The 12,615-nt window shown below is 42.1% G+C and overlaps 1 protein-coding gene and 1 long non-coding RNA gene across 3 annotated transcripts in view; one reads left to right on the top strand and one right to left on the bottom strand.

Annotated features, from left to right (window-relative positions):
• Positions 1 to 3,624: 3,624 nt before the first annotated feature.
• LOC141573134 (uncharacterized) lies at positions 3,625 to 12,326 on the top strand. The gene is made up of 4 exons (XR_012498737.1): positions 3,625 to 3,844; positions 4,731 to 4,825; positions 7,289 to 7,408; positions 12,188 to 12,326. It is a non-coding gene; the product is annotated as an uncharacterized LOC141573134 (long non-coding RNA).
• The window catches only part of ATP8B1 (ATPase phospholipid transporting 8B1), a 114,314-nt gene continuing 112,465 nt past the window's right edge, over positions 10,767 to 12,615 (bottom strand). For both annotated transcript variants that reach the window (XM_074339910.1, XM_074339911.1), the window contains exon 28: positions 10,767 to 12,432. In XM_074339910.1, coding sequence (XP_074196011.1) covers positions 12,208 to 12,432 — 225 coding nt within the window. In that variant the 3' untranslated portion in view covers positions 10,767 to 12,207. The remainder of the gene's footprint in view (positions 12,433 to 12,615) is intronic.

Here is a 12,615-nt window from a genome sequence, read left to right as displayed (position 1 = left end):
ACTCGTTAGAATCAACTCACTTGGTCCAGCCAACACTCCAGGAAAGGGTTTTAAACCAGGGCATGCATATTAGGAGGCAGAGGTCATAGGGGCCATCTTAGCTGCCTACCACAGTGACGAAGGCCTAAGCTGCAGTGCTTTTTATAACCGAATAAGTGAATTGGCATTTCATTATTTCTGCTATGTTCCACTGGCCACACAGACCAACCCTAGTGCAACATGGCAAAGGACTACACAGGGGGTCAATACCACCAAGGTGGAGCTCGGTGGGAACCATTTTAGGGGCTGTCTACCACAGCCCATCCAGATGAATGTCTCCTCTTCATCCTGCTCTGAGCTCCTAGAGGTTGACTTACATGAACCACATCAATTGGTTCTCTGGCTTCTGGCCAGATACAGCCAATGGGGAGCATTGGCGGAAGAGAGGGAGGTGGGTTACTTATTCTCCCAGGTCCCTCCTTACAGGCTGGCTGCATCCACAACTAAAGACCACACAGCTCCTATCAGGTGGCACTAAGAGACTGGCATCCAAACCGCTTTTCATAAATTTAGTTTTATCCGATCCATAGAATTGGATGTATTGTCCCATGTAAATGTCCATTAGAAGGCATTCAATAAGGAGATCTCTGTAATCGATGGACATTGGCCTTTTCCCCAAAACACCCCAGTGCTTGCTCAAAGAAGCCATATACAAAGTGGCCATAGTAACAGGATGGAGGCTGTGCATATGTCAGACCTCATGGGCTGCCCTTCATCAGGGCTGATCTGGCTGGCGACTGCCTCTCAGAGCACCCAACCCGCCAATAGCAGAAGCCAACGTAGAGAACCTGATAGGACACAAATCTCTGAGGGAACCAGCTGGCCACGTGGTGGCAGGTGGATTACATTAGACCCCTAAAGGAGGCAGTAATGTGCCTCTCAACTATAGCATCATAGTGATGTAGATGATGTTGGATCTGCCGGCAGTTTCTGGGTGTGGGGCAGGATCATGTCTCGTGAAGCCGAAGAATGGACACACGGACCAGGGAGAGGCAAAAAGTTGTAAAGGAAGATAGTTTATTAGAGGCAGGAGAAGAGGTTGCAGCTCCCGAGCGGGAGGGGGTGCCAACTGGGGGGTGCCCACTGGCTAGGGCAAAAGGCTTTTACTTTTATACTTTCCCCTTCCTGCTTGGGGAAGGGGGCTGGAGCCTTCTAATAGAACTCATCTATTAGGTTTTCTGCTGTTTGCTCATCCTGAAGGGATTAATGAACCAACCCATTCCTATCTATGAGATCTGCTCCTTTATCCAGCCAGAAGGGATTTGAGATTATCTATTAACCTTAAGGCATATTCTTATGTCTCTGTCCTGGAGTGAAGGAGACATTCCAGGTCTTGGAGTTTCAGGATATGGCTGCTTTTTTGTTTATTCCACCAGGGCACCGCCCCCCCAACCCCCCGTCTACCTAGCAACCATACTTACTAACCTGTCTGAATAGTCCACATAGAAATGTGCCCTCCCCGCTTGCAGCACCAACACCTGTGAATTTACAGAATGCTGTATCCATCTCTATGGCGCATAACATCTTTTCTAACCAGGGAACACATTTTTAGTGAGGATGGGCTCAAATTTGTGGAGTTCACTGGTCTAACCATGAGCTTTATTTTAATGATTGTTTAAAATACTCACACATGCTCCCCTCCCCCTTCCTACATGGGAGAAATATACTTCCCTGCTTCATTTATGTTGGTTTTGGCCATGTGGATTTTCTTTGACCGTGGGATATGTGATACAAGCCAAGATTTCACCTACGCTGGTACAGTTGAGCTTGTTTTCTTCCTTCTGCCATCATCACAAGAAGAACATGGCCCAGCTGGCCCACTCGTCCAAGGAAAGTGAGAATCTGCAGCTTGGAGCAAAGCCAGCTGAACTCAGCCCAGATTATCTGACCCCTAGATGCATGAGTGAGAATAAATGATTGCTGTGTTGCCTCTACGTTTTGGAACATTTTGTTACACACCTCTATTGTGGCAATAGTAGACTGATACATGCCCCATTACCCAAAAGCAGCTGGTGTAAAAATAGCTGAGTGGCCTCATAGGGGTCAGTTATGACACTCTGCAAGGGTGCCACATATGCCTTAAAACAGTAGCCAATGTAGGGTGCAATTTCCCCCATAGTGGAATGCATATTATTATTTTGGGGGTATGTTTGTTGGTTTCAAAGAAGTCTCCAGGTATTTTCATTTCCATGAAATAACTGAGATGTCAACAACCTATGCTGAAGCTACTAGGCAAGAATCTTTACTGTTCATCACACAAAGGAAAGACTACACGTCTCCTAATACCAGTGGAGACCACAGGAAATGGGTAGGGGGAGAAGGGAACACAGCTTCTGCAGACCCACCCCCTCTACCCACTACCCTCAGTCTCTACCCTAGTAATAAAAATAAAGTGGTCAGGTCGCACCTCCCCTTTCCCAGGGGCATTCTCTTATCTGCCCACAGTAGCACTGTATTTGCCAGTGTTCATTGTGTCTGGTCGGTGGCCCTTACTTGTCACCACTAGATTGTAGTGTCAATGAAAAAACATCCAGCCTAAGAGAAAGCTTCTAAAAGTTTATCTGACCCAAACTGAATGACAATTGCAGGGAAGCAAAATCTCAACAGATTGAGAAAATGCTCTGGAAGATGGCAGTTTTGTAACTTATTTTATACATTAGAATCAGAGGAGGAGGGTTACATGAAATCCATTGGTGGTAGATTAAGTGGGTGGGAGAAAGCAAAGCGGGAAAACTCTGGGATTACACAAAAAGTAAATTGGAGCAACAGGTACTTCTTTTACACTGGTGGGTACAGGATAGTTAGTAGCATTTTACAGCACAGAGATGGTAATCAAAGGACAAGAACAACAAGGAGGGGTCCTGTAGTTTCCTTCTCTGACGTGATGGGTTGTACCCTGGGCGTCCGGGAAGAGGGATTACTCTGACATTCCAAGGGCATGTTATCTTAGATGCAAAAAGATAACAGACAGGCTCACGTAAGGTAAAGATTGACCTTTGCCAAGGAAGCTACAGGCCAAGGATGTGACTACCGGCCATGGCCTACTTTTAGTTAGGAATTTTTATGTTCAGGCCATTCTGTGTGGTTAATTTTGGTCCCTGAGTTTATAGGGCCTGCCATGCAGGCCTCCCCTGATCTCGTCAGGTTTAGTATCTGGGCCCTTTTTCTTCCACAGTAGGTAAGATGCTTTCCTGGCATCCTTCCAGGGCATTTAGCACAGACCCTGGCACTCAGCAAGGGGTTGGTAACTATCTTAGGCAGACCTCCCTCCCGAAGCATAACTTTACTCACAGTGTCGCCAAAGGGTCACTTCCAAGAACAAACTGAAGTTTGTTGGTGCTCATGAATGAATGATAAATGGAATGAATTGAATGCGTGGCACTGCTCTTCTTTCTCCTCCTCTGGCTCTGACCAACTCCAGGCTGCCTTTTCTCGCCGTCCTGGATGTTGCGCCTCTGCGCCCACTCCGCGTTGTCCCAACCTCCCGGGTGACGACCCTTTCTCGCCTTCAGGCGCCAGACGCGAATCGCCGGCCTAATATTGTATTGACCTCTACGGGCCACCTTAGCAGCAGCCGGCTGGAGCTCAGGGTACTTGATGCCAGCGCCGCCACGTTGTCTCCGGGCAACTTGCTTCCCCTAGTTCTGCTTTCGCCGCTCCGCGGTCCCCTTGCAGGTGTGGAGGGAAATCCTGGGCTCGTGCTTGTCACTGGAGCACTGTTTCCGGGCACTATCTCCGAGCAAATCCACAGACGTCTTTAGAGCTTTCTCATGCACTCAATGATTTGCTCCTCAAAACAATCTCTGTAAGTGGCTCTAGGGCTCCTTTCCTCATCCCAGGGCCGGGAATGGGGGCCCGCTTGGGGGAGGCCCATTTTCTCTAATCTCTTAATTGGTGAATCCGTCCAGCAATTCGGAAATGTCAGTAATATTTAAACCCAGCTTGAAACTGCAAAGAGAAAGTTGGACTCATAGTTACTATGTAACTATTAATTTAAGAAACTGGAAACGTAACTTTCTTTTTTGTTGTCGAGTTAAATCTAAGCGCTTAGGTTTGATCGTTAATTTATTTCAGTGATTCCCAGGCTCCTTTATGTTTGTGAACTGCTTACCTGTAAGCACTTTATCAGGAATCTCTCCCTAAAAAAAATAAAAATGGCTGTAAGAAAAGATGAAATAGGACCATTTTTGACAACTTGGATGGATCTTGAGAGTATAATGCTAAGTGAAGTAAGTCAGACAGGAAAAGCAGAGAACCATATGATTTCACTGATATGTGATATATACACCAAAAACAACAAAAGAACAAGACAAACAAATGAGAAACAAAAACTCACAGACACAGACAATAGTTTAGTGGTTGCCAGAGGGTAGGGGGGAGGGGGGTGGGAGATGAGGGTAAGGGGGATCGAATATATGGTGATGGAAGGAGAACTGACTGGGTGGTGAACACACAATGGGAGTCATAGATGATGTATTACAGAGTTGTACACCTGAAATCTATGTAACTTTACTAACAATTGTCACCCCAATAAACTTTAATTAAAAAAAAAAAAATGAATGCCATGTTCAAGTTCCGCTAGATGCTCCCCCTTTAAGAAGAGTGAATAATGCTAACTGTGCAGCCTGGGGCTGCGCTTAGATTAATTGTGCTCCACAGATGATGCGTTGTTTTTTTTTAACAAATTGAAGGCAAGACCCTCTGCCCACAAAAAGATTACGACTGGCTGTATTGTGGTCTTCACTGTATTGCAGTGGCCTGGAACCGAACCCACAATGTCTCCAAGGTATGCCTGTATATTACCATAGGACACACAGGGCTCTTACTGCCTGCCTGGGTGGCCTGGCCAGGTTCCTTAACCTCTCTGAGCCACAGAGTTTCCTACTGTAAAATGATAATCCGTCTCTGGAAAGGTTGCTGTGAGGTTGATATGAAATAAAATATACAAAATGCCTAGTGTGTGTTTGGCTTCTAGTGAGCTTTTCTGAATTAGGATATAATGGTATTAATAGTTAACCACTGTTATTCTTTTGTTCCATGATCCTACATGAATGAAAGCTTCAAAGCTTTAAGCCTTCAACCAAAGTGCTGTGGGCTGCTGGTGGACCCCACTCCCCAACCCCCAGTCTCAACCCAACCCCTTCACTCCCTCCCCACCCCGAAATCTGGAGGTCATAAACAGGTTATCTGGAGTGAGTAACCCATATCCTGAATTTGGCAGGAGCGTCCTAGGTTTTTAAGCACCATACTTGGTCGGCTGGCTTGGATTTCTCTCCATGTTGGAATTTCCCTTCCTCTTACATTTATTGTAAGCAGCTACATTGTGATTTTATTCAAGTTTTTGAGGATAAATTATTGATAATTGAAAAACAGTGATTTCTTCCCATGCATTCTGCTACAGAGGTCATCTTAGCTGATAATTGATTGGACAGCGTAGAGGCAAATCTGTACTGGTCTTTGAATCTGGAACATTCTCTCAAATTCTATTGGAACTTCCCCTTCTTTGACATGACCTTAAGATGTTACCTAGACTCTTTTTAGGGCAAAGAAAAAGTGTTTGCATATGGATGGCCCAACAAAACACACTGCTCTCAGTCTATAACCATGAACAGGAAGCAGAGATGGTAGCCTTTTACTAAAGAAGTTATGTGCCTGGGACATAACTACCGACCATGATCTGCCCTGTTAGGAACATATGATCAGATTGTTACTGAAGACTCAAGGGGTCTGCTTGCCGGGTGGGCATACAAGCCAAACAAGATACGGCAGGACTGCAGCAAAGCAAGTAAAAGTGTATTTAAGGAATTGGCACCAAGCCGGGAGACACAGGCGAGCTAGTACTCTCCGAAGCCTGGCTCCCTGGTGGCCTCTAGTGGCTGGGTTACATAAGGGGAACATCATTAATCGTGGTCGCTATGGGAGCTGGGGCAGTGGGCTCTACTGATTGGTTGGGGCTAAGGCAGGGGGCAGTTGATCCTGTTATCAGGTATCCAGGGGATGCAGTCCTTGGGGCAGTTCCGCTTTCATGAGTCCGGAGCTGAAACATAACTGGGACCAAGGTTTTATCTTTGACCAAAACTTTACCCTAGTTTGAGGTTTGGTTATTGTATCTTGTCCATGGTTGATAAGCCTGAAGCTTGATTCTTAAGTGAGTTTGACCCTGACCACAACCTAGTGTCCTAAGAGCTTAATGATGAAAAAGAATGGACATAAAGAATGGACATACAATATATGTATAGACAGGAGGATCTGGTGGAAAGAATGTGAGCTAGTCATAGTTCTATCAGGCTAAACAAAGCTCGCTTGGATTAAAGCAGAATGCATGCTAAAGAAATGAATTATGCAGTTACAAGCTCAGCCTGTGAGGTTCCTTTCCATAGAACTCTTTTTTGTTCACAGTCTAGCTAAAAGTTTGTTATAATTTTATTTATCTTTCCAGAGAATCAACTCTTTCTTTGTTTTGTTAATTTCTATTTATTTTTCCTGTTCTCTATTTCATTTATTTCTCCTCTAATCCTTCTTATTTCCTTTTCCTCACTTGGGGCTTGGCTTGTTCCTCTTTTTCTAGTTCCTTGAGGCTTAGAGCTGTTGAGATCTTTCCTGATAATGATTGTAGGCATTTATTGCTGTGAACTTCCCTCTTAGAAGTACGTTTGCTGCATCCCATAAGTTTTGATATGTTATGTTTCCATTTTCATTTGTCTCAAGATACTCCTCCTTCTCTTTAATTTCTTCTTCAATCCGTTGATTGTTGAGGGTTGTGTTTAATTTCCATGTATTCGTGAATTTTCCAGTTTTCCTCCTGTTACTGATTTCTAGTTTTATACCACTATGGTCAGAAAAAATAGAGGGTATGACTTCAGTCTCCTTGAATTTGCTAAGACTTGGTTTGTGGCCTAACATATGATCTATTCCAGAAAAATGTTCCATGTGTGTTTGAAAAGCTTGTGTGCTCTGCTGTTGAATAGAATGTTCTCTATGTATCTGTGGGTCCATTTGGTTCATATTGTTCAAATCTGCTGTTTCCTTATTGATTCTATGTCTGGATGATCTGTCCATTGTTGAGAGTGGGGTATTAAAGTCTCCAACTATTGTATAGCTGTTTATTTCTCCTTTTAGCTCTGTTACTTTTTGCTTTATATATTTAGGTACTCCAATAATTGAGTGCTTAAATATGTAGTTGTCATATCGTCTTGATGGATTGAACCCTTTGTCATTATATAATGATGTTATTTGTTACTTATTACAGTTACGTGGTGTGGTACAGAAGAATTCTGAAGAAGCCCACTTAGGACCACCCTGTGGACCCGGTACCAGTAGGGGCCCACTGTGCTCCAGTGGCTCCCCACTTGGGATCACGTGAATTTGGGTGAGTCGTCTCTCGGAATTCCAGGTCTCCTTGCTTTAAGTAGCAGGCCTTGACATTATTTGAGCTGTTGTTAGAAAATCTTCAAAGTGGAGAAGTGTTGAGATAACCCAGGGAAAGGAAAAAAAAAAGAATGTTTTGCTGCTTTTGATTTGGGCTTTTTAATTAGATTGCTTACTGAGAGTCTGAACAAAATCTTTGCTGGTTAAATGAGAGACTGAACTCTCTTTAGCTCTGAAAGAGAAAGTATACTTGCTTCCCCAATACGAATAGCCAATGGGGAGATGACAGTTGTTTCAGATTCTGGAGTGGTGGAGACTGGTGCCGTGACATGTCCAGTGTGGTAACACAGCTGATTCTGTAAAAGCTAGTGGGAGCCCCGGGGAGAAGGGCAGTGCATCCTGGAATGGGTTCACCCCGAGACAGGGGCCCATGCCTTGGAAAGGGTCATGGTTCCGGTGATATCTGGTAATCTCTTGCTGGCTCTTGCTTGGATATTGTTAGGTGACTAAGAATCGTTGTGGAGTTGCTAGAGGAAAATTTCCGAAGGTGCAAAGCAGTCTTATAGGGATATTTACTACATTTGGATGGTCTGAAGATGTGCACATACAGGCTGGTTTTCCCTAGAAGTTTGTTCAGACTCTACAAATCTCAAAAGAAAAGCTAATTGAACAGGGGAAATCATGCCCCCGAGGCCAACAAGCCGCAGGACAGCCTCCCATAGATACTAAGATAGCTAAGGTGAGGATCTTTTGATACTTGTAAACTAAGTTTTGCACACACAGTTTGACAAAGCTAGTTATAAAATTGGGCAGAATGAGTGGAAATCATATTTAATTGGTCTCTTGAAGCTTCAAAAAGAGGATTTAGATAAATAGATTAACCTATGATGTCGTTTAGTTGTCAGCCCAATTCTTTGAGATATTAAAAATGGCTGCCCTTATGTTATAAGGGGGAAGGTCATTTAGAACTTGACTTGTCAAGGACAGATATAAATTGTAACTGCCTCCAGCGCAAAATTTTATCCAACTGTTCTTTCATAAAGTTTTTCTCATGGCTAAAAGGTCTCTGTTTCTGTCTGTCTGTGTCTATATATGTATGTTGTAAATGTGAGATAATTCTGTAACTCCAGATGGTATTGTTAAAATTCAAAGGCAAGCACTTGTAAGAACTGGGTATTCTAAAATTCTCAGAAATATAGATACTAACTCAAATGCTTTTCAAGTTCATATGATTATTCTTTAGTAATAGAAGCTAGCTTAACATTTTTGGTTTAAGTAGAACAGACATGTCTCTATTTTGCCTGGGTTTTACAAAAATAGGTCCATGTTAATAATTGACTTTGATGTCTATGAAATATATTTTTAGAGGTTAGGTCTTCATAAATCTGCCAAGCTAATGAATACTAATTGCTTACTTCTTAGTTTTCATTAGAAATTGAAATTTTCAGGGTTAAAATGTCAATATATGTAAGAATAACTTTTTAGTGTTACATATGCGTCCCTTTTCTATTTGTAGCTGTAGATTTGGTGTGTCAATGGGAGGAGGTGAGTTCAGGATCTTCCTAAATTGTCATCTTGAACTGGCTTCCTTTTTATGGCTAAGTAATATTCCATTATAGGTACACACCACATTTTATCCATTCATTTGTTGGTGGACATTTGGGTTCCACCTTTTGGCTCTTGTGAATAGTGCTGCTATAAATATTTGTGTACAAGTATGTGTCTGAGTACATGTTTTCAATTTGGATATATCCGATTTTACTGGGTCATATGGTCATTGTTTAACTGTCAAACTGTTTTCCACAGTGGCTATACCATTTTACATTCCCAATAGCAATGTTTAAGGGTTCCAATTTCTTCACATCCTTGCCAACACTTGTTACTTTAAAAAAAAAAAAAATCTACTAGGTTGGTGCAAAAGTAATTGTGATTTAAAAAGTTAAAAATAATTGCAAAAACCACAATTACTTTTGCACCAACCTAATATATAGTCATCCTAGTGGGTGTGAAGTGGAATCTCATTGTGGTTGTTGCATTTCCCTAATGACTAGTGATGGTGAGCATGTTTTCATGTGCTTATTGGCCATTTATCTCTTTAGCAAAATCTCTATTCCAGTCAAGAAGGTCATTTTTACAGTGTTTATGGTTAAAGGTCCCAACTTCCCCTTTTCCCTGATATTCTTTGTTTCCCTTTCAGTGTTTTAACAGGCCTTTTTGTATTTATGGCAGCCATAACTTCCTAACAGATCCTGACAGGACTCTTTGGAGCTGTCTTTCAATTTTCCTAAGCTTTATTCACATCACAGAAAGGCACCAACTGTTAGAATGTATTTAGATTCCATTAGAGTATGTTTTGCTGTCACATTGGAATCTCTTAGGAACCATTTTATCCCCCTGGAGATCGTTACTGAACAGACTGTTTTGGGTACTGAATCTCAGTAAGAACCGTTAGGTGGTGCTCTTTGGTTAAAAACATTTACTTCTCACACAATTTACATATATTAGTACCTCCCAGGAAAAAAAAAAAAGTGGCCTTTAATGTTTTTTCTATACACTATCTCCCAGGTCTGCTGAGAAGTTTTTCTCATACCACTTCTAATCTGTCCTCCCCCAGTTTGAAGGGATTGCCCCGATGTAGACATGAAATTCTCCAGAAGCAGGCTGTCAACTGTGGAATAGCAAGGGAAGGCGTTACTGTTTCCCACCCAGACTGATACTGTCTCATCACCAGCTGCTAATTGTGGTGACGAAGACCCCTGTTGCAGTCTTCCTACAGAGAATGACCTTCTCTGTGGCATAGTCTCATCTCCCTTACTCTCCAGGAGCTGACAGTCTGTCTTGCCTACAAGTCAGCAGACTCGGCTCTCCCCCAACCTGAAGCCTCGGATCTGTCTGTCACCTCCTCCTCACCTGCTTTCTTGCCCTTCCCTTTCCTTGCCAATTCCCTTTTGTCCCTTTTCCTGCTAGTTCTCACCATGTACTTCTAGACTTATGTGCTCACTTCCCAGCCCCTACTGTTGGTCAAGGGTTACCTTTGTTCTTAGTCTTGTTCCAAAAAATTGAGGTCATTTGGAAAAATTGTCCCTTATCTATGTAAGTACCCTAAGATGCACTCTTCCTGGACACAATCGATCTTACCAACTATAAATCCATATCACCGGCCTTTGAAGTCTGACCACCTTTTCCCAGTCATTTCTCCCCTGACACAGAGTACCCTGCCCCTAACTTTATTTCTCACCACCAGAGGACTCCTAAATTCCTTTAGAAACCCTGCAGGCCTAGATTCCTATGTCATATATACAACTCTAAAATAAAAGAATAAATAACCCAACTTATATTTTAAAAGATTATACTTTCCAAAGATTTTACTAAAGCATTTATTTTTTAAACAAAAATATACATTAAATCTCAGATTTATAGAATGTAGAAATAATTTATCGAAAGCAATTTGCATTTTAAAATTATTAATATTGCACCCAGCAATGTAAGTCTTTGACACATTTGCATTGTCGACCTTTCCCACAATTCGCAAAACGGGAGAGAAATCTGAAACTGACAGAATTACACAAGCTAAATTTTCTTTACACACAAAAACAACTTACAATTCTTCTTATTTACAAGATAAAGTTGTAAACTTTCAGAAATTTGTGTCCATAAAGAGCCATACATTCTTTTATCATACCTAGAAAATGAACTATGTACATGCTGAGATTTCCTCATAGGAATTCAATAGGACAGATATTGTGAACGTTCACAGCCTAATGGTAAAGAAAAGAGTTACTGAAAACACTTCTATATCTTCACTGAAATATGGAAACTGTGTGAAAGACACAGAATGAGAAAAGCCTCTGGAAAAATAACTTCTGCCTCAGTCTTAGAAATGTGGCTGCCAACAAACAGTTTTTCCGCAAGGCATAGCACAAGTGAGGAAAAGTGAGGTCTCTGTTCGAGTCCCTTATAAAATACTTTACACATAGGCAGGCACAAAGTTTGCTTTTCAAAAGAAAGCTTTGCAAAATATTCTGCAATTTATCACTGATATCCTCAGTTTTTAAAAACTTTTTTTAAAAAGCCCATAAATACTTAAATGCATTTTTAATGAAAGTAGGGAATAAACTCACCTGCAGCTACAGGGAAGTGGCTAAAATAATATTCGAGAGTTAGAGTAAACGTATGTAATGTGCTATTTTAACCTCATAGTAAACCGAAACAGACTGAAACCTTGTACTTAGGAAATCTGAAGTAATAGTCCTTGATTGAACTGAATTATTAAAGCAATATGGGAATGTGAATCACGTAGCCCACTGTCAACTCTGAAAAAACCATGGGACTACATAGCTTCCAGGTGATAAATGTTCACGAATCTTTTCTCATTACCATCATAAACAAAAGATCTTTGTTAAAAGGTGGCCTACAGGGGAAAAAGCAGCTTCTGGGAAATTTGCATTGCAGATCCCAGACTGGAAAATCTAATTGTGATTTTATAATGTACTACCATTTGAATTGAAATATAAGACATTTTCTAATCCTGTTGTCCTAGATGGAGACTAGGTTAAAATGTTCCCTTTGAATCATCATGAACATTGAACAGTTGAATAACAGGACTTTTAAAAAGGTATTCTTGGCTTTGCTATTGCTTAATAGTCCAACCCAAGGAGTAACTTTGTTAATCAAGGTTATGTCTTCAACATCCTGTGACAAATTCAATTTTTTAAAAAAATAGACCTGAGAGTTTCATTAAAAAAATAGACATTTCCTTTGTGTGATTGTTTCGCTGCAGGCCCGTTTGAGGCCAGGGTATCAGCTCTCCACAGTTCGCCTGTATTCCGCAGTCCCATCGGCTATGATTGCATCCAGGGGAGCGCGCTTCTTGCGGATGCTGCGTCCGGTGGAGATGAGGTCCGCATAGCCCCGCTGGTGGGAGAACGCGTAGGCCGAGCGCCGCGAGGACACGCCACGACGGAACACGTTCTGCCTTCGCTTCCACTGCTCTTCTGCTTTTAACCGCTTGCGATGCTTCTGAATCTACAGAAGGGAGAGAGATGGGACAGAGCTAAAAACTGGCTGAGGGAATGGAAATGAAGGTCTGTGACGGCAGAGGAGCAAACATTCATGGGGCACGTATACCAGGCTTTCCCACACCATTTGGAGGCGGGCATCACCGGCCTCACTTTATAGAGGAGGAAATGGAGATAGACAGGATACGTG

The sequence above is a fragment of the Rhinolophus sinicus genome, linkage group LG09 (assembly GCF_036562045.2).
Source record: "Rhinolophus sinicus isolate RSC01 linkage group LG09, ASM3656204v1, whole genome shotgun sequence".
NCBI classification, from domain to species: domain Eukaryota; kingdom Metazoa; phylum Chordata; class Mammalia; order Chiroptera; family Rhinolophidae; genus Rhinolophus; species Rhinolophus sinicus.
This window is presented reverse-complemented; position numbering and strand designations above follow the sequence as displayed.